General features: G+C 50.6%; 1 protein-coding gene and 1 long non-coding RNA gene across 11 annotated transcripts in view; one reads left to right on the forward strand and one right to left on the reverse strand.

The window, feature by feature from the left end:
• B3GAT1 (beta-1,3-glucuronyltransferase 1) overlaps positions 109–20,732 on the reverse strand; it is a 37,073-nt gene continuing 16,449 nt past the window's right edge. For 2 of the 9 annotated variants that reach the window (XM_021375991.1, XM_021375992.1), the window contains 6 exons: positions 14,410–14,522; positions 14,108–14,254; positions 11,157–11,665; positions 8,298–8,594; positions 3,308–3,425; positions 1,543–2,422 (listed from right to left, as the gene is read on the reverse strand). In XM_021375991.1, coding sequence (XP_021231666.1) covers positions 3,339–3,425; positions 8,298–8,594; positions 11,157–11,665; positions 14,108–14,254; positions 14,410–14,413 — 1,044 coding nt within the window. In that variant the 5' untranslated portion in view covers positions 14,414–14,522 and the 3' untranslated portion in view covers positions 1,543–2,422; positions 3,308–3,338. Of the gene's footprint in view, positions 1,463–1,542; positions 2,423–3,307; positions 3,426–8,297; positions 8,595–11,156; positions 11,666–14,107; positions 14,255–14,392; positions 14,523–20,732 lie in introns of those variants that run through there. The other 7 variants (XR_002432635.1, XR_002432634.1, XM_021375993.1 and 4 more) reach the window with 7 other exon arrangements.
• LOC110387648 lies at positions 2,430–8,290 on the forward strand. 2 transcript variants are annotated; one of them, XR_002432638.1, is made up of 3 exons: positions 2,430–2,725; positions 2,856–3,028; positions 3,679–8,290. It is a non-coding gene; the product is annotated as an uncharacterized LOC110387648 (long non-coding RNA). The 2 variants fall into 2 exon arrangements; XR_002432637.1 differs by lacking the exon at positions 3,679–8,290 and adding an exon at positions 3,293–3,371 and having other exon boundaries at positions 2,856–3,160.

Genomic DNA, 20,732 nt, shown 5'->3' on the forward strand with positions numbered 1-20,732 from the left:
CAGCAATCAGGTTTTGGTTGTGAAAGAAGCCAAGGAGTCACATACATACTTGCAAATGGGAGAGCACATCTGGGCTCTGAGTAGCACCGACCATGTGCACGGCCTCTGAGAACGGAGTTGCAGGGTATTCTCTCTCTTAAAAACCATACTTAATTTTATTTAACAAATTTAAATACAGTTTATTTAAAACTGAGAACAGACAGTGTGGCTGTAATACACTCCACTCTGGTCAGAGCTGGTCTCACTGAGCACGCACGTCTCTGCTCCCCGGACCCACAGTGCCCCTGTGCAGGTTGGAAGGGCCCAGACTCGTCTCACCAGCTTTGAGGAGCGTAAAAGCAGGGCTGTGGTCAGGACTTGGGCCTTTGCATTTTTCTGGAAGTTATTTCCTTCCAAGGAGGGAAGGCTGCAGCTCAGCAGGGGCTGGAGCTGACGTTAGCGAACAAAAGCATGCAGCTAGGAGAGGCCATCCATTTGGAACTACCTTAGCAGAAGAATCTGTACGCCTTTAACAATGTCTCTTTCCACTCTAGGGTGTGCAGATTGAACTGAGGTTGGGATGCTAGTACAAGAACAGAATCAGGCTGCTTGAGTGCAGAGAGCTCCCATTTTAGCACAGGGTAACAGTGCCTGTTCCCACAGAGTGGACGGTGGAACTGGATGCTTTCTATCCCAGTAGCACTTCAGCCAATGCATCTAAAAGAACATTTTTATAAAGGCTGTATAGCAAGGCTTTGTGACTGAGAGCTGAGCAATGCAGCTTTCCCCCACTGATTCTGAAAGACAGTGGGAGAAAATAACTTGAAAAAAAAAAAACCCAAATGTTTCTTTAAAGATTAGGGAATGCAGTCATTAGTCCAAGGGGAGGCTTCTGCCCTGTGAAGCTAACAATCCCATCTATAGTACTTTAATAATCTATGCATTAGGGCTAAAAAGAATCAACTCTGGGATTACATTTTCCCTCAACTCAAAGGGAAAATTGTGCTTCAGACCCTTCTGGAAGAATTGGGACAGTGGGGGTTGATCAGATGTTGGACAGCTACAAGGGCAGGGCACTAAGTTGTGTTTATTTAGGGTTTTTTGTGTGCTTGCTGGCTGGAGGTAGGGAGAAGGGCTAAGCTGTACCTTAATTTCTTCCTCAGCACGTTTGTCGTTTTCAAATAGAGTCAGCCAAGGTAGCAGCACCCAGGTTCCTCATCTGCATTGCTCAGCCACGTGCCTCTTGCTGAGGAGCAAGATACAGTTTCATCAGAGAATACCCTTTCATCAATGCTATCTATCTCAGGTCTTTTGATGTTACAGAGCAGGGAAGAGGCAGCTAATATTCTGCTTAGTTTTTCAACCTACCTAGAGCCGGAAGGAACTGAGTGCTAAGCACAGGATCCCTTTACAGGGGTGCTGCTCTGTTCCCACTAGTTAACTCCTGACTGGCTCCAGCGTGGCTCTGCGCTCCCGTCTGGCCCTGAAAGAGGAGCTAGGGCTGAAGAATGCATTCCATGCAGATGGTAAATGCACTAAAATCAGCTTTTCTCATTCAATCCCTAGTTTTAAGCAGTTAACTTTATTATTTATTTTTTTTAAGAGTAGAAATTTGGCTTTACGTGGAAGGACCTTTCTGAGAATCCCATACCTAATGCTCACATGAGCCAAATGAGACCTAAATAGAACTAAGATCTGAATCCAGATGAAGCATCATGGTGTACGGCCACAACAATCTCTTGAAAACCCACCCACAGCTCTTTTCACATTGAGAGCTGTATGCTGTGCGTGTAACTCCATCCAGGAGCACAGGGCACCTTCTAAACCACGGAACTGAACAAAGGGAAGGAGAAGGGCGTACCAGAAACAGATGTACGTATGGGTTTGTTCTAACCTGCCTTGCTTTTCACCCTCCCCAAAGCCTTCCTGTCTTGTGCAGCGTAATAAACACTGATTAAAGTAGGTTCAGAATTAAGGGCTAAGGTGCCATCTCAGAAGGCAGCTGACCCCTCCCTCAGCAGGGAGCTGCTCCAGCTGTCGGACACATAGCCGCAGGGTGTGTGTCTTGGGAAGGACAAGTCATCGGGGCCAGCACACTCGTGTGCATTCTCACCCTCGCTCTCAGGTCCCGTATAACAGCCCACTCAGTCTGGGCTGCCCTTCCAGCCGGGCCTCATCTTCAGTGCATCGTGCGCTTCTCCCAGACCGAGTGTCTCGTAGGGAAGTTCAGTCCTGTATTTCTGTGCTTTTTCTCCACCCCCAGAGCGTCAGGTTCTGCTCAGAGTCCAGGAGGAAGGGCAGGGGGATCCGGGTAGTTTATGTATGCAGTGTTGCTTGCTTTCAGTACACTAAAACTCTTGGAAGTCAGCAGAGGTCCTGGCTACTGCATGTCTGGCTGTATGCTGTGGGGAGGAACCTTGGAGGCTGTGCATGAAGAAATCTTCTGCAACAGAGACACAACCAGCATGTTTATTACCCCTCTGCCTCGCTGCAGTGAGCTGCCACCCCTTGGAGCTAACCCAAAACCCATCTTGGATTGCGGAGCTGTGACTACTGCTGCTAGGCAACTGGGTGTTGGTGGAAAGCAGTTGTGACAGCACTGAAGAGCTATGGCCTCTCTGCAAAGCTGCTATATATAGCGCAGACAGTGTGCAGTGCAGGCTTTCCTTTGCTGTCCTGCCAACGGGCCACAGCGCAGGCCCTGCAGCAGGCAGGGCTCCATCACTGCAGCTCGAGGGAACGTGCTGTAAGAACTCATTATGTTAAAAATACACCGCTGCTGAGCAGATCCGCCCCTCTCCCATACCCCTTGCTGCTCTGACTTCCCTGTGTTTGAGAGGAAAAGAGAACAAGCAGCAATCTTCTCTCCCCTCCAGGCCTGGTTCTGCGCTCCAGTTAAAGGGAGTTGTGCACATATCTTTTCCCCCATAATAATGAAGAGCAGCAGTCTGGATGCAGGTATAAGCAAAAATTCCATCCTTCACACTAGCAAACCAGCTGCAGGGTACACTCTGGAGATACAGAAGATTTGATGCACCAGAATGCTCAGGTAATTAAAGGTGAGAAGCCAGGGCATGAACAAAGGATGGAGAAGTCAGCCACCAGCGTGCGTGTCTGCTCCTTCCTCCTCTCCATTGCTCCTCCAGCAGTGGTATCCAAAGACACCATATGCTCACCTGAGGTAAACAGACGCACAATGCCCCATTTGGGGTTTAACCTACACCCTCCCTTACTGTCACTAACTGCATATGGTTTGCATGTCCTATCATTGTCTGGTATTTTCCTCCTTTGCCACTTCTCCTTATGGTTCCAGAATGTGAACTCTCACCTGGTGTTGGTCTCTGCTCGGCCGTGCACGCTCAGATTTCCACGTTGGGATCTGTGAATCCTTTCTTCCCCTCATTCACCAGCACAGGCTTTTCTGTCCTTGTGTGCCAGACTAAAATCTGAAGAAACCAGCAGAAGTCATTAGCTGCATCCCTTCACTGCACTAACAAACATTCTTGCACATTAAATCAATAGTGCAATTTAACCATCTACCCTGGAGCCTAATGTTGCATTCACAGCTGCATGCAGGTTTGCATAAAACTTCATTTAGGTAGGCCTGCTGCTACCCAGAATGCGCAGTGCACAGAAATTACCTATTTTACAGTGTACTGTCTTGGGACATTAACCTGCTCCTTCCATCTTCCTCCAAAGGCTCATCAACCTTGTCAATGATGTAAGGCTGTTCCCTCATCACTGGAGGATCAGATGCGTGTTTCCCACGATTAGGATCCTGACTCTGCTTCTTGCTTATGGTGTTAGCCCACCCTTGGGCAGCGTGGAGCTTGTGCTAGGCACAGAATGGAAAAGCCATTTCTTGCCACATCAGCTCATGTTGTGGCTGCTCGCTAACCTCACTGTTACTACTTCTTTTTAAATTCTTTCAAGATAAAGATGCTGAATTGCCACTGATGGGAAAAATCCTTACTGTTGCTCTGGTTCTCTGTTGCCACCTCTGCTCTCAGAGATACCTGAGCCATGAGCTTGGTACAGAATACTCCATCCCTCCCACGTGCTCTGGGCTCCCAATGCACATTTCCTCCAAAAGGCTGGGCCCGTGCTGCCCCTGCTATTCCGGACCAGGTACAATGCAGTGCATCACTTTCAGGGTCCCTCTCCAACCTGCTGAAACCAGCAGTGAAGCACACCGCGATCGTAACTTCTACTAAAATCTGTGCAGTAAAGCTCAATGTTAATCAACACCTGCGAAAAAGAACTGGAAAAAAATATAAATGGAAGAGGTTGTCTGACATCTGTCGTGGGGGAGGTATTATAGGTCAATGGTTCCTAGCAGCCGTGCCATACTCCAAGCTCTGGAAACGCTCTCCCTTCACCAGACTCAGTTACACTCACTGCTCAGCACTACAAGCTGCATTGCTGGCAGCAGTTCTGTCCCTCCAGAGCTGCAGCTTCCTGCTCCCTCTCACCTGCTCCGTGATGGTTCCTCCTCACGGGGGTCTCCCTCTTGTTGCTATGACAATGCTTGGTGCATTTAATCCAAATATCTGTAAACCGTCTCGTACCCGCTCCCTGCTTGTCTGAAAAATGAGGCCACGCTCTGCTTCTAAAGGGCAAACAAGGCACTTGTCCAGCCCTTGGAGTTAAACAGGAGCCCCCCCACCTTCCCAAGAAGCTGCTGCGATTATACTGCTGCAATTACTGCCTTACTTCCTAATGAAAAGCAAAAGCAAACAGGTCTCGCCAGGCAGCTCTCCAGGCAGCGTCGGCATCAGCTACGAGCTCCTCATCCAACAAATAGAATAGCCAAGCCTTAATGCAGTGCAGGTGCTAGAAATCAAGCTGGTGGGCAGTTCTGCTTTCCAGCAGGAGCAGGGAAGAGCTGCTCCCTTACAAACACCGCCAGCAATAGGGCTCACGCTCACACAGCTCCAAGTACCAAGACGCACACAAATACAGATTAATAGCTTTTCTTTTCAATGGCATCCTGCTTTGACATTGTTAAATCCGAGTGCCAAAAAGGCAGTTATGTGGAATTAACTGACCACAACTGACTGAGTGTCAGAGTTTGCGGCTCAATGCGGCAGCTTCTACCATTTCTCACACAGTGCTCTTTTAATATGGGAGGGAGAGCACCATTTTGCACAGCAACACCTGCTTTTGCTCTCAGCTCACTGCTCGATGCTTTCCACAAGCAGTGCTGGTTTGATGTCTCAGAGCAGCTGTGGTTTGTGCAAATGTGCAGCTTGCACTGGGGGTCTGAGTGCTGACTTCCCCCTAGCAGTGGTTGCTGCAGGTCACCTGCATCCTCCTTACAAGTCCCCACCACCGCAACACACGTTGGTCATTGACAGCCTTGTCATCCAGAATCACGAGGCTTGGAACAGATCTAAGAGATTACAAGGCTTCATCTCCATTGCAGGCTTTTTCATTCTCTTCCAACAGGAAATTAAGCATGCAAGTCAGCCTGTAGTGGGAGCGGGTCACAGGATTTCCAGCACCAAAGATCTCCATGGAAGGCAGCAATAATTGTTATTTGAAACAGTGACAGCCAGCTATGCAGTTCTACCACCTTGAAGGTGACAGGTGTTACAGGCAGAGCTCAAGATCACAGAAAAGGGTTCTGGTGGTCCAACCTGACCTACCAAAACTGCCACACGGCCCAAAGGTCCTGGAGCAGGCAGAGTGCTGCAAAACCCAAACTGCTCAAATGGAAATTATAGCTTTCAGCTGTGCTACAGGGGATGGCATTGGCACAGCAGTTCTGGAGACTAATCAGGGCTCAGTGAGGCAAAAAGAGCCCTCCAGGTTCTGCACATCCCCTAAAAATCACCAGCTCAGGCACTCCGTGTGAAGCTTAACCTACAAAGTGCTGCTGCACAACGGCCAGGGTACTGACCGCTCACTGCAAACCACACAAACCCAGCAGCCCAATTTCAGGAGCAATCTAAGCAAAAAGAGGGCAGATCTGCTCCATCCATACCCTGCTGCTCAGCCCCTGAAAGGGAACGAATACAAAGACCTCATGAAGCCAACTCCCTGCCTACGCTGCAGCACCACAGGATAAGACAGGAGGAAGCAAAGCACTCCTTTACAAGCTTTCTTGCCTTAGGTTGAATTTTTCCCTTCCCTCTGCCCACTGGCAGTCAGCTTTAGCTGTTTTACGGCTGTGATGTCACGAAGCAGCCAGCTCTAGTCCCTTTTGCTGCGTAATTCCTTGGCTGCTGCAGGGCCAGGCTTGCTCTCCTCCGATACACAAGGACTTATCCCCTTCCCAGACCCACAGCACTGGTTTGCTGTTCAGGCACACTCACTGCTCCCTGTTCTCATCCCGTGTGTGTGACAGCAGTGCCATTCCCACAGTGGCATTTCACGTTGCCCACACGCACGCTGCCGCCCAGCAATCCCTGCCCAGCACACGGCTGCCAGCCAGTTCCCTTCAGCAATATCCACCTAAATGCCAGGATGCCAGCCCACAGCTTTTAATCCCCGATCACTCTCAACCAGGAGGGAAGGAAAACAGAGGAATGACTGCTTTTAGCTACCAAAACCCCTCGAGAGCACAAAAGCTTGCCTCACCCAGAGAACTATACGTCTGCCTCTATCTGAGGAAACAAGTTGCTGCAGGAGCAGTTGGAACAAGAAGCACATCATTTGCAGTGCCCTTGTATTTTGTGGTCTGTGCTCTCATGCTGTTTGGATAGCTGAGGCCGCTGACAAGGTCTCTGTCCTTTATGGGCTCTGGTCGAGCACTGCAGCTCATTTCCTCGGGCACTCACAGGAAACGGGGAGCAGAATATGTCCCAGTTACATCAACCTTATGGGAACACGAGATCTCTTAGACCTTGATCCTGTCAGATGTAATGTGTCAACGGATTGAAGAGAGCTTTGTGTGCTGTGGGGGAAATGTAGAAGCAGCAGGACACAGAAATACAGAGCACGCTTGCAAAGCCATGTTCCCTTACAACCCCAGTGCTAACCAGCCTGGGCAATTCACACCGACTTCCTTCATTTTCTTCTTCATTTTGGGCAGATCTCTAATTAAGAAGATAAGTAGAGTGTATGTCTTTGGCCAAAGTGTAAGCTTTTTGCAGGAGTGAGCATCTGTGGGCCGAAGGCAGATGAATGTTACAGCACTGTACGCAGTGAGGACAGCACTTCTGGAGAGGGGATGTCTGTGCTTATCTTACACAGTTCTCTGATCCCTCCTTAATGATGGTACCTGACCACATTGTAATCTGTGATGTAAATCTGACTGCAAAGCTTCGCACCAACGAGCAATGACACCTGCTGGGAGCACACCAGCCCACTGAGAGTCTGTGCTCTGATGCTGAGGACCCCAGAGCACAGCCTCCTCCTGTCCTCCTATGCAGCTTGTTTGGACTCTCCTTCTCATCAGAAGAGTGAGCAAAACAGCAATTGGAAAATGGAGGCTGCTGGCAACAGCTAGCAGCAGAAAGGCAAAGCACGACCAGCAAAGCTGCACTCAGAGTTTGCCAGGAGCAGACGGCATTCAGTTCTCAACAAGGACCCTTGTAAGATCCCCACAGCAGGGCCAGGAAAAGAAATACAGTCTGCCTCAAATCCTGGGCAGCAATCCCTGCTTCCTTTCCAGCTCTGACCTGCAGCTCCGCATGCAGCATTGTCACAGCAGCCTGTCTGACAGCACCATTTCTTACCTCCAGGCTTTTCCTTCCTCTCCTTCCTCCCAATGCCCCAACTAATTCTGTACAGCCTAAAAGCAACCTGGGCATTTCCCTTGATCTGCTGGAAGCACACTAATTTCCAGCCAGTGTTCCCTTTTAGCTAGCAGGGCAGCGAGGGGGGAAGGAGGCAGAAAGACCTAATGGTAGAGCAAGGGCAGAGCTCTTTACAGGAAAAGCTTTCAGCTGTGAAGCGGATGAGGACCTGGAATAGATGGCCCAACACTGGCTCTGTCTGCAGTAACAGCTCATTTGTAAAAAAAGAAAAGTCCTCCTGGGATAATTACACAATGGAGGTTGGGTGGCAGCCTGCTACAGACAGAGACCTGAGCACTACACAGGCGTCTCTGATCCCATGAAGACCCTCCAGTGCCTGCCACCCGCTCACAAAGCTTTCAGAGCACTTGACAGCCCCTCTGTTGCTGATGTGCTCTGATTGATGGCTGTCACACTAACCAGCATTGTCTCATTGTATTTCGCACGCTCCCCGTCATCCCTGATAGATATCCATCTGCTGTCTCTCACGTTGGACCGGAGAGTCTTCAGGGCAAGAACCATCAGCGTGCCCTATCACTAAGTCCTCACATCCCATGTACGAGGAAGAGACCATACCTTAGTGCAATTGGCAGCTTTCGGCTCAAGGTCATTCAGGGTGACAAGCTCCCGCAGCAGGCTGCTCTCCTGGTAGCCTCCCTTCACTCCTCGCAGTTTGAAGTACGCCTGAGATCGCTGGAGGATGAGTCTGAGGTTCACAGCAAACCCTGCCATGTCTATAGCAAAAGGGCGATGGGGGTCGAACACAGTTTTCCAGCCGTAGACCTTCCCTGCAGCGTTCACTTTGGGGGACTCGTAGCGTAAGCCACCAACGAAGGCTACTGGCCACACCGACACCTTCCTGGTGCTGCGCATCTGGAGGCAAAGGAGAGAGAAGGGCACGGTGGGTGCGTGCTGAAGGATGGGCTGCACGCAGCATCCACCACGCAACCGCCCCCCAGTGGAACACCTTCACCTTCCCACTGTCCTGCAGGAGACACGTGGCGCTGATGGTGGGGCTGAGCCTGGGTGATGCTCCCAGGCACTGCTGTGACTTGGAGCAACCGAGCTGTGTGCATCACTCACCTGCATGAGGACGCGTGTCCTGGGGCTGCAGGAGTGCAATGCTTTGGGAAGGGGCTCATGGCCATGGGACCACGTGTGAGCTCTGCACTAGGAACAAAGATGCCAGTAATGGCCGTAACTGAGGCTTAAGTGTCTTTTTTTGTTGTTGTCAAAAGGCCTTTAGAGCTGCGGGACATCGGTTCTCTGCATGGACAACTGGGGAAGGGAGGACAGCAAGGAGGGAAGCACGTCACCTAACGAATCCAGGAGTGAGGTATCTTGGAAGAAAGGTGTTTTCTCTGAAAGCTGCAGTCTCAAGCTCTGAGACACAGTAAAGCTAAAAGTGTGGTTAGAGGGAGCCCACAACAGCAGGAACAGAGGGAGCACAGCCCCTCCAGCAGCTCCCAGCATGCAGGACAGGGCATTACAGCTGGCCCCGCTACCCAGAGGGACACTAGATGCCTCTGTTCCCCGTGGAGTCACTAGAAATAGATAGGAGCTGTCAGGGGACACTTCAGTGCGTGTGCTTGCCAGTCCAGATGATCCAAATGCCTGTCTGCCTGCCCTCCCTGCACCCGCTCCCCACTCTCTGGCAGCCGCAGCTTCATGCTCTGCTCTCAGCCCAGGCTCTTAGATCAGGGATCTCCCAGAGCTAATCTCATCACTGCTAATTACTGCAAACGAGACCAGAAGAGCGCTGGCACTTGCCCTTCTGCATTATACACATGCTAACAGCAGTGCCTGTCCACAGGGAACAATAGTGCGTGTCTTCTGCATTTCACAGCACGTTCCATTGGCTCCATGTGACCTTAACTGCAGCTCCAAATCAGAGAGGAGAAGGCTCTCTCAGCAAAGCACATGGGTGAAGCAGGCGGGTGAATGAAGGAACCCTTTCTGCTTTATTAATGCACGGAGTCTCTCTGAAGATGCTGCCAGTGCCAGCCTCAAAGGAGGAAAGTGGAAGAAAGACATTCAGCCTGAGTTTGCTTTCAGCTTTAAAAGCATGTATATTCCTGTGGCTATCCAAGCTGAAGTGAGAGCCATCAGGGAAGAGAAAGGGGCACGTATGGAGTGAATAAACAGGAGGTGCCTGGTATGGGAACTGGCAGCCACTAGGGAAGGAGGCAATCCTACTTTCTTGTCCCATGCTGCAGGATCTCAGGAGAGTATGGAAACAGGTCCTTCCTGAGAGGTGAGGTACACATCTCCCTCCAAAGCCCTTTCCAGATAGCACGAAGGGCTCCACATTTCCAGGATATGAAGCAGGTGCTGACAAACACACGCTCCTCATGAGCGTGGAAATCCAGAGTCAAGTGCAGAGAGCATCTCTAAACCAGACGTCCTGCGAGTGCTGTGCTGGCACCACTCTGGTGCAGCTCTGCGTCGGCGCTGCTCCCTCAGCTGGAGTCTGCGCAGAGCGGGTGTTGGGCTCTTGACAGCTACAGAGTTTAACCACGGAACACGCCGGGATGAGAGCAAACAAACGCAAACAGAGAGCAAGGAGCAGAGACCCCAGGGACTCCTCAAACAAGAAGAAACAGGGATGAACAGACAGACTAAGTGCAGTATGTAGGGGTGGCAGAGGAGAGAGCAGATACCATCAGATCAGCCTGGAACCTCCTCCAGGGTGGGATGTGGGGGGAGGATGGCCAAGGGTTCCTTTGCTAGGCACATATGTCTGTCCAGGCACAAGGGACAGCAGATGACATTCCAACCCTAACAGGGCTCCCCACAGCATAGGCAGCTCTTCATCAGCTCCCTTGATAGTAAACCAAAACTATCTTGCTCTTCTTGCTAGGATCCTACCAGCTAGCTCCTGCCTTGAGATGACCACTCCTCCTCCTCATGGAAATGTTTTCGCTTGGTTTTGTGATACCAAGGGAAAAGCTTTGTTCCTGCTCTCAGAGAAGCAGCACAGCTAAAAGCTCCAATCGCAGAAGCTGTGAGTGTGTGAGCAAGGCCAACAAGATCCCTTCCAATGCTGCCAATGACTCCAAGTGACTGGAGCATGGATGTGCACCTCCTGACCACATGCCACAGGCTGTGCTGGGGTTCCCATTAATTTCCATTACTTTTGACACTGGGAAATGCACACATTGCAGTCATGTCACCAGGCCCCCAGAGGAATCATAGAATCACAGACTGGCTTAGGTTGGATGGGACCTTAAAGATCATCTAGTTCCAACCCCCTGCCACAGGCAGAGTTGCCAACCATCAGGCTGCCCAGGAAACTTCAGGACAGCTACAGTGGGACCACTGCATGCAGGACTGATCCAGAGGATGTACACAGCTCCTCCTCAGCTCAGCACACAGCATCTTTTGCAGCCCAGGCGCTGTGCTCAGCCGGCTGGGGCTCCTCCAGCAGGGTCTTACCTCCTCAAAGAGCTCCAGGCTGTAGGTGTTGTCATCGTCGGCAAAGTAAACAATCCCAGGCTGGCTGTTGTTTTTGTTAAAGGTCTCTCTCAGCCACCTCAGGGCAAGGTTCCTCTGCATGGTCCCCCGGGGAATGCGGGGGTCCCGCATGTCTCCCCGCAGCTTGTAGTTGCGAGGGGTCTCCACGTTGAGGTGGGTGTAGTTGAGCCCCGTGTCCCGCAGCAGCCGGGTGATGAGGGGTGTGCGCCGCTGGGAGTCCTCCACCAGGATCCAGTGCAGGTTTGGCACGTGCAGGAGGGTGTTGGCCAGGCGTGTCAGCTCTGCCTTCTGCACAGGCCGGCTGTAGGTGGGTGTAATGACGTGGATGGTGGGAAGGGTGTCTGACCACGGGGGTGGGCGAGTATAAACATATTCTGTCCTCACCACCTCCACAATGTCCCGGTCCGACAAGCAGTATTCCTTGGAGTCCAAGCCTGCAGCGAGATCACGCCGGGAGTCACCACCATCATCTGAGCAAGGGTATGAGAGAAGAAAAACCGCATGGACTCGGTCCTCCGACACCCCCCATCCCCCGGCTGAGCCAGCAGGCTGCTAGCTGATAGCGGGAAGTCACCCTCACAGCCCGAGAGGAAAGGAAACAAGCTCAAACGGAGGCTTGAATAAATAAGTACACAAATTAATAAAGGAATCTGGGACAAACACCCATGAGAAACGAAGCTCCTGCCATTAGAAAAGCAGCATCCAACAGAGCCTGAGAGCCCAGGACAACGGTGCAGCTGAGTGCTCAGAATAAGCATCATAAAGTGCCCAGAGGAGTCAGACTTGTAGAGCAATTAGATCTAGATAATGAAGTTAGCAACAGGGACTGACAATCCATCATTCCCAAAGAGCTCCAGTGCCCTGGGCACTGGACTCAGCGGGACAGGACTCACTGCACTGGAGCACTGGGACTGGGAAGCAGGGAATCAAACTGGGCTGGAGCTGTGGAGCACATGGAGTCCCTGAAGCTCCCAGCAGCACTGCTGTCCAGGACACTGCATACCCTGCTGCTTCCTGATGGGCCTGGGATGTGGCATGGGGAAGCAAGGGAAAGGCACTCTTCAAATCTAGAAATAGAGAGCAGAAATAAAGCTCCTGATTGTAGGCTTTTTCCTGCAGAGGCTTTACCTGCCACTGCCTAACTTCTCCTCAATAAAGCCCTTCCAACTTCTGAACATAACAGCCCATTTGGTATTGCGGATCTGAACAATAAAGCAGCACTGTACCAGCAAACAGCGTATCTATAGCATAAACCAACCCAAACAACTAAAATCCTTGCAAAGCAAGACTTGGCCACAATCACCTCAAGGTAGAAAAAATACTTGCGCGTTTGTCACTTCTACAGCCTGCAACTTTCACACTACTGTAGAGCAGCAGGAACACCAGCATCCACAGATAGGAAGTGAGAGAGATAAAGGGGCACCACCACTCAGAGGCACGCCAGCTGGTCTCTAGTGGGCGCCTGATTCTTAGAGCCCCAGATTTTGCAAAGCCAGCTGCTGCCAGGAACTTCAGATGAGAAAGAATAGGAACAGACAGCCATCAGATCTGAGCCAGCAGGGTATTACCTGTGTGTTTTTCGTAGCAGGTTACTTGTACAGCAGCACAGCCTTTGAGATAGCTCTGAATTGAATGAGGGATTTGTACTAGGCAGCTTTGAAGGAGGGAGGGCGTGTGTTTGGGGGGTGGGAGGGACAGGAACAAAGATTCCTGCACACGTGGGGATCAGACCCTGTGTAAGTAAAGCACATCTGCATTGCATAACACAGCTCTCTGAAAGCACAGAGCACCGGAAACAATTCAATAATAAGACTGCAAAATGCATTGGACATGGACACAATGTAATTAACCAGGATGGAGCCTGAAGGAGACATACGAGATAGTTCACAAACTCATCCAGATCAAACCCTCAGCTGTAAATCCTGGCACATTTATCCACTGTCACTGTGTCCCCACTAGCATATAGATGCACATCTCATTTTCAGCACCTGCTACCAAAGGATCTCAGAAATGCATTACAAGCACATAACAGTTTCTCCCAAGAGCTTCAGGTTGGTCTCTATCACCACTCATTTTCCACTGAGCGCTCATAGAAGCACTTTCAGAGGAAGCATCTTACCAAGGGCACCAGCAAGTTCAGGACTGGATCACAGCAGGGCTGTCTCTGTGCTGGGATGTCAATGTCTGCGGCCAATCACCAACCTGGTCCTAGTTTTTAGGGCATCGAGTCAAATCACTACACAGACAGGATATTCTTCTAAACCCCATCTTGGAGCCCAATAGAGATCTCACATCCTGTGAAACACCGTCCACCTTTCGGAGAGATGGAGTTCCTTTTCCCTTAAGAGCTGTCCTAAGCCTGGTGGGTGGCTGCCAGTCCAAGTCCTCCAGGAAAAGATAAAACTGTTGAGGATGGACTCTGAGCTTCTGGCAGCTCCAGTGGCACACCAGACTGCTCAGTGAAAGGATAACAAACTGCTGAGGATGGGAACGAACATTAAAATGAAAAGGGTAAAGAATCTCCTAGAGAAAGGGCCTAGAGACAGAAAATGAGCTGGCCTTCTTCCACAGAACAGCCAAGAACAAAGACTCCTCCCTTGAAAAAAAAAAAAAAAAGATCATCAGGGAATAAAGAAAAGCACCTTCCTTCTGCGCTCTGTTCCACTGAATCTGGATGTAGGTGGGGAAGGGCTCTCCAAGTGTAGGGAGCGTGTCCCATGGCTTGGAGGTTGATGTCTCTAAAGATCCCTGGAAAGCACGGGGCTGTTCCTGCAGCAGAAGTGGGGAGGCTTCTGCATGAGCATGGACCAGGAGCTGGGATGGGAATGGCTGCCATGGAGAAATGAAATGAGAGAGATGAGGACGAGGGAGTGATGCACAAACTTGGCATGGGCTGGTTTGATTTCTCTCACCCTTGTGCACTGCAAGCAGTGGAGCAATGGTGCTCTGGTGCCAGACGGTGATTAGTAGTGTCCAGGGCAGAACTATCAGCACGATAGCCAGGATGTCTCGTCTCTTCGGCATCTCCAAGACTGACTGGACCCACAGCTCCTCATTACCTGACAGTGAAAACCCCAGAGACAGAACAGCAGAGCAAATGGAGAACAGAAATAAATGGGCAGGAAGGAACAAGGACAGAGAAAGAGAACGCGAGAGAGGAAGAGAGCAGCGAAGGCGACACGACTCGTAGGTCTTACCAGTGCTTACAACCCACCCATTGCAGAAGCAGGTTTGGAGGGGCCTCAGCTGCTGGGACCAGGAGAGCACTTCTACAGGATGCAGTTGGGGCCTCCAGCAGGAAGCTCAGGGACCCATCTGGCAGGAAACCTGCAATGCAAGGCAAAGGTAAGCAGGCAGAGAAAAGTACCAGGCAGCTGCTCCATAAAGCTCACCAATCCTCCCTGAGAAAAGCAAACGGAACCAGGGCAGTGAATAACAGAAATGTGTCCCACCCTTCCAGGAGAGATGGATGCCTCCCAGGTGCTCAGGGCCCTGCTTTCCTTTGCATCTATGCACCGAGCAAGGCCACCACGTCAGCTGAGCAGCAGTTGCTCAGTGCCAGGTCTGAACGATGCCCAGAAGGACCCTTCACCCCAAGACAGCTATCCCACAGTTCGCTAAGCACAAGCTCTGGGAGGAAACAGACGCCACACTAGCTGCATCACTTGCCTTACACAGCAGCAAGTGCTTTGACCACCAGCCCTTTCCCTCCATGGGGCAACCGGAGGGAAGGCTGTGCCTGTGCTATTAGGGATATGGCTCCAGCAAAGCCAGCAACCCCACACGCTGCCTGTGTCTGGAATCCCTCAGCTCTGACCATGCCACTGGCACTTTTGACGCAGCCAGTTTTAACTCAGGCTTCCAACGGCCTGTTCAGGTTCATTTCTTCTATCTCGGAGGTGTTACAAGTGGAGTATATTAAGCTGCCACAATAGCTTAGTTTGATTCAATACAAGCACATACAAGATTTAAGCAGACTGTATTTTATCCCAGTATCTTGGCAAGAGAAGTACATCACTTAGCAGGGATATGCACAGTGGACAGTTTGCAAACACGGGTAGCAGTTTAGTACCACTGTTCCCTGGCGGGGGAATGCATTAGCCTGCTGCTTCCAGGGCTGCATTGCAGACACAGGATAGCCCAAAGATCACTGCAGACAAAGGCTGGAGGTCTCCACGCTGGGCAGCAGCTCTAATCTCTCACCCTCACAGCCACGAGCTGCCTGGCTGTTCTCTTTCCCTGCAGTGCCCTAGAAACCATCAGATCCTCTCCTTAAATCACAAGGGAGCTCCATAAACCCAGGTTATGGATGTGATGCATACAGATGCTGCTTTGCTGATGTTTTTCCTGACAGCCTTGGAGCTTGCTTTTCCTCAGTTCCATTGGGCAGTCTTGGAGAGATCCAGGCTCAAATCCCCAATTTACTCCTGTTCAGATCAATCTGAATTTCCCTTGTCGGAGCCTTGACCACTGGGCTACACAGTCAGTGTCTGGCACTGAGCCCAAGGGAAGACTTGAAGTGAAACGGCTCCAGGAACTGATGGGTTGTCCCTTTAAAGTGCAAGCAAGTGATATTCAAGTCCCTGGATGGATTTCTGCCTCTTCCAGATAAGCACTTTAATCACAGAGGTGTTCGTTTGCCAGGGGAAACAAGGAGTAGGGAAAACACAGATCAGCCTTTGTCCTTCAAACACACATGCAAATCCTCAACAAACTCGGGGACTCCTTTACGTTAACCTACACAAAACCTACAAACTGAAGATTCCCAGCCAGTTCCAGAGGTGTCTCTCTGGGGACAGACCTATACCCACACCAAAACCTGCAGCAGAGACCATGGTGCCAAGTGAGCGTGACCCAGGACAGCCAGTATTCTTCAAGGGTGTCCAGAGGAAACAACAACAAAACCCCAAACCAGCCACCAAACATGTCCCTTCTACTGAGAACTGGGCTTCCTGCACTCCGGTTCAGGGAACTAGTGGTAAGGAGCCTTTCTGAGCCCTGGGATAAGTGCTGTATAGCAAGACAGCCTGCAGGCTTTCCAGGAAGCATCTCTTGGCAACCTGGTTTTGTCCTTAATTTTTTCAGAACAGGAGAAATCAGCCTCATCCAGACAAAGTAAAGCAGGGAGGAAGAGGAGGAATTGTTCCAGTAAACTTCAGCCTTCTGCTCCATCCCTGTCCAGCTTTTAAAGCAAGAGAGATCCCGCCGGCCTCACGCTGCCAAGGCACATGGTGCCCTCAGGAAAGAGCATCTGGCCTCATCCCGCCGTTCTGACAGTGCCTGAACAGAAGGCACTGCACAATGCTATCCTCTGATTTCCCTACGAAAGCCAAAAATGCCCTCTGAGCACACCAGCAGAGCACAGAAGGGCAGCTCTGAAAAGCCCCAACACCTTCCAGTGCCTCTGCTGCAAACACAGCAGGTATGGGACAGCAACCCTGCAAAGGAGGTAACCTGCATGGGCTGGCACGCACCAAATGTCCCATTTGTGAAGGGCAGCTTCCCCCGGAGCCAGTGCTTTCACCTTTCCCTGCCTCCTGCTAATCCCTTCCCAAATTACCTGCATCTTCTCACAGGACAGCCTGACTCCGGGCTTTGTGCAATGAAGAACGGGCACCTTTGGGCTGGGGCACTGCTCTGACTTCTGTGCCTTCACCAGAGGAAAACCAGGAGGCTCCAACCATTTGTACATTGGTCTCTGCAGCAACAGTTCCTTTTAATTTGACACTGAGCATTTAGCGGCTCCGTGGTCACTGATCTGCCACTTTGTGCTCCAGCTGCCAGCACAGCTTTGCTCCCAGCCCTGCTCAGGCTCCTGGGGACAGTGCTCTGCCATGGGAACGTGTCTTCCTGCAGCTGGCGCCCACACTTCTGCACCCCGGCATCCGCAGCGCTCCAGGTGCTCAGCACTAATTCATGAAGCAATGCTGTATTGATGACCCTGGGAAATCTGACTGAAGGACATGGTCAGAATTCTCCCGAGGCCTCAGCTCCCAGCAGCTAACACTGCCAGGGCCTCGGCATGACACAGCCATGCGCCCTCCCACCATCATCCCTTAAGGCTGCAAGAGGTGAAATCCATTTTCTCCTCCAAATACCAGTGAGGAAATAGACGGTCGCCTCCGATTTTGCGCTGCTGCTGAGAAGGGACACAGCTTGGCAGCTCAAAGCTGCCACCCTACAGCCCAGCATCCCCCTGCTACCAATGCTGCCTGAGGATCTTTGCTGCTTTTTGTGGGGAAAACAATGCTCCTCTTCCAGGCATCCGCTCCCCTCCTGCCCCCTCCTAATACCACTCTCTTTCTCCCATTGAAAGGTTCAAAACAACTGGAGACAAGCCAGGTTTTATCTGCAGTAGGCTTCTGCCATCTCCTCCAGGAAAAGAAGAAGGGGGAACACATTTAAACGTGAATTAATTAAAAAGAACACGCTCTGTTTGCCTCTACGGAAAGCAAAAGTATTTTTCACATTTGAAAACCAAAGCAAAATAGACAAATCACTAGCTCAACTGTAAGCAACTTCGGAGTTAAAATACTCCTAAAACAAAGGTGTTTCGTGCAGGTTGGAAACCTATAATTGCTGGTGACAGATCTGACAAAAGCACAGGGCTGTGCCACATGGTGGGAGAGACTCCTCGTCTTCCGGCAGAGGGCAATGGTGGCAAGGCACGGTGATATCAAAAGGGCACTCATCTAATAAAAAAGCTTTAATAAATCCCAGGGCCATGTGTCAGTAACGTGTTGGCTTATTAAACATGGAAGGTTCTTTTTTTTAAACCCAGCTAATTGGCGTCAGCTCTGACACTTGCCATAGGGAACACCGGTTTGCCCTGCAGTCAGGTTTAGCGTCACTTTTCCCTTCCCTCTTCCTTTGGGGCTGCTCAGCCTCACGTCATTGCTCCTCGGTTTCCCCCCCATTGAACAGAAGCTATTTGGAGCACGTTCATCCGAAGAATGGGTTTCAATGAGCTTGTGTATATACATCAGTCACCGCAGTAAAAACGTTGCCTAGATGGAACAACATCAAGCTCTCCACACCACCCAAACAAACATCCCCTGTGAGCAGCCAGGAACACCAAGCACCACTGCCTGGCCCATGGGAAGTAGCACAGCCCCAGGGGCCCCACATCCAGCCCAGGGGCAGCCCCACAGGGTCCTGCCCGGGAGCTGCTGTTTGGCAGAGAACCCTTGTAAAGCACTGGCTGAAAATGAAGGTAGTAATAAAGCCTCTTGCTCGTTAATTACTCTGTAAGCCGTAACTGCCTAGAAACCCCATAACTTTAATGGGGGCTATTATAAGTATAGTAGCAAAACTACTAAGTTAATTGCTGTTTAGTTATTAAGCAGAGCATTGCTAGAACTGAGTAATGCACACACAGAATTACTTATTCTTCAATATATGGGGGTGCTGACTCCACCCTCAGCTTTTCCCAGCTTTCTGGGCAGAAGGCTGCAGCACACCCAGCACAAGGGCTGAACAACACGGTGCTCCAGTTGCTAATCAAGAAAGGGAGTGAAAGTGCACCAGAAATGTTTCTGATCTCTGCTGCCCCTCTGCCAGCAAGAGGAGAACAAGATCCAGCCATAGGAATCCAAACGTGACACTCTCCAGTCCTGAGCTGCTGGTTGCAATGAATGGGATTGAGAACACAGATTGTCTCACCAAAAAAAAAAAAAACACCAAAAAAAACCCCAAACTGAGCTTCTCAGAACAACACTTAGAACTGAAAGCAAGCGTGAGCAAAGTGGATCAAGGGAGCTCAACACAAGCACAATTAGTTTCTGTAACTTATTGCCACAGGATACTAAGGAGAACAAGAACTTAACAGGATTCAAAAAGGGATTAGTTGTGTATGTGAATAAACTGCATATCCAGAATTAGAATGAACCACCCACCAGTTTGGAAAACACATACACCCTTGAGTCGCAGAGCTTAAGCCAAATTTTAACAAGCATCAGAAACTTCCTTCTCTCCAGATTAACCCCCCCTCACTGCTCTGCCTTGGCAGATGCCCATAGAGATGGGCAGGGCTGGAAGCAGGACAGGAGATGTGATGGCACTGCTCTCATGTTGACAGCAAACATCCTAACATCTCTCCGCTTCCAACAGCGAAACAGACCCTCTGCTAAGTCCTTAAGAGGTTCAATGCATTGTCCTAAATGTGCTTCCTTTTCTGTACAAAAAAAGCAATCAGCATCACAGCAGCAGGTATTGCTTTATTGCAATGCTTTTGAAGAGAGTTGAACGCGGGCTTTGCAATCTGCTTGCTCTCAGCAAGGTACTGTCAAAAAAAATGTGTCACGTGCTTAGCAGCGGGAAGTGTGGGTCCTTGGGAATCTCAACAGCCAGGCTCTGGCCAGCAGGAGGTCTGCCCTGCCTGCTCCCAGGGGATGTGCTGAGGGATCGGGATTGTCCCAGCCTGGAAAGCCGTGGGTTGACTCAAGTCTTGGATTAGAAATCTCTCCCAACACCCACTCCGCCTTGATCACTTCACGCACCGTTTTTAAAAAGCATCTCTCTTCCTCTCAAGATGAAAAGCTGTTTGACTTACAGCCCACTTCCAAAATAGAAAGACAACTGGGAGTTGTTATCTTGGGGAAATGCTGACGACACCCATGAAAAGTCGTTCAGCTTTCTCTGAGGTTGCTTGTGGGTGAACGCGTGCTGAGAAAAGGGCTCCAACATCAGCTCTCCCGTCCTTCTCCGTGAAGTCTTCTCGAGCTGGTGACACAGCAATGCTTTGAAATAGCCCTTCGCTCAGCTAAGGCCACGTCAACGTTGTCAGAAGCAGACGTATCTCTGGACTCTATTTCCATCTGCGTGGTCTGCATGACACCGAATATTTTGCGCACCGCTGACTTCCATAGATTTTTAAAAGTGACATTAACAAAGGATGACCCAATTTCACCATGATTGGTCTAAATTCCACAGCTCCATAAGAGGCTTTGCATATGCTTTGTTTGAAGGGGTTGATAGCGATGTACCAGAGGTGTCAGGCTGTGACAACCAGGTCCCCCCTTCCCGACCAGCAGATTTCACAGGATCTGCGCCATGGAATCACTGAGCCAAAGATGCCAGGCTAACACTGTGCTCCCTGGGGACTTGCCTTTCTCCCTCTGCCCAAAGAAACCTAACAAGTTAAACATGCTTAACGTAGCTGGGTGATAATGTCTGGCACAGCTGTCAAAATAACAAGCGAGATTCACCTCACCAGCAGGCCTTCACATCTTTGTTGTCAGTGGCTGAGAGAAGCCACAGACCTTTCCATACTGACGAAATTCAGGATGTGAGATTCTGGCTGTGCAGGGTGTCTGGGATACGCTGGGAGCTGCCTCCATCAAATATGGCCATCAAACATGAAGAGCTACACCCAGCAAGCCACAAACCCTAACAATAGCTCCCAGCTGCCCCTGCACTAAGATCTCACTTCCCACACTACTCTGACACCTGACTTCTCAGCTGGGGGATGCAATGGTGCCCTTCATCAGCATCACCAAGTCAGCACCTGGGACCTGGCTTCAGGGTTGCCAGCACTTT

Source organism: Numida meleagris, chromosome 23, assembly GCF_002078875.1.
Source record: "Numida meleagris isolate 19003 breed g44 Domestic line chromosome 23, NumMel1.0, whole genome shotgun sequence".
Taxonomy (NCBI): Eukaryota; Metazoa; Chordata; class Aves; order Galliformes; family Numididae; genus Numida; species Numida meleagris.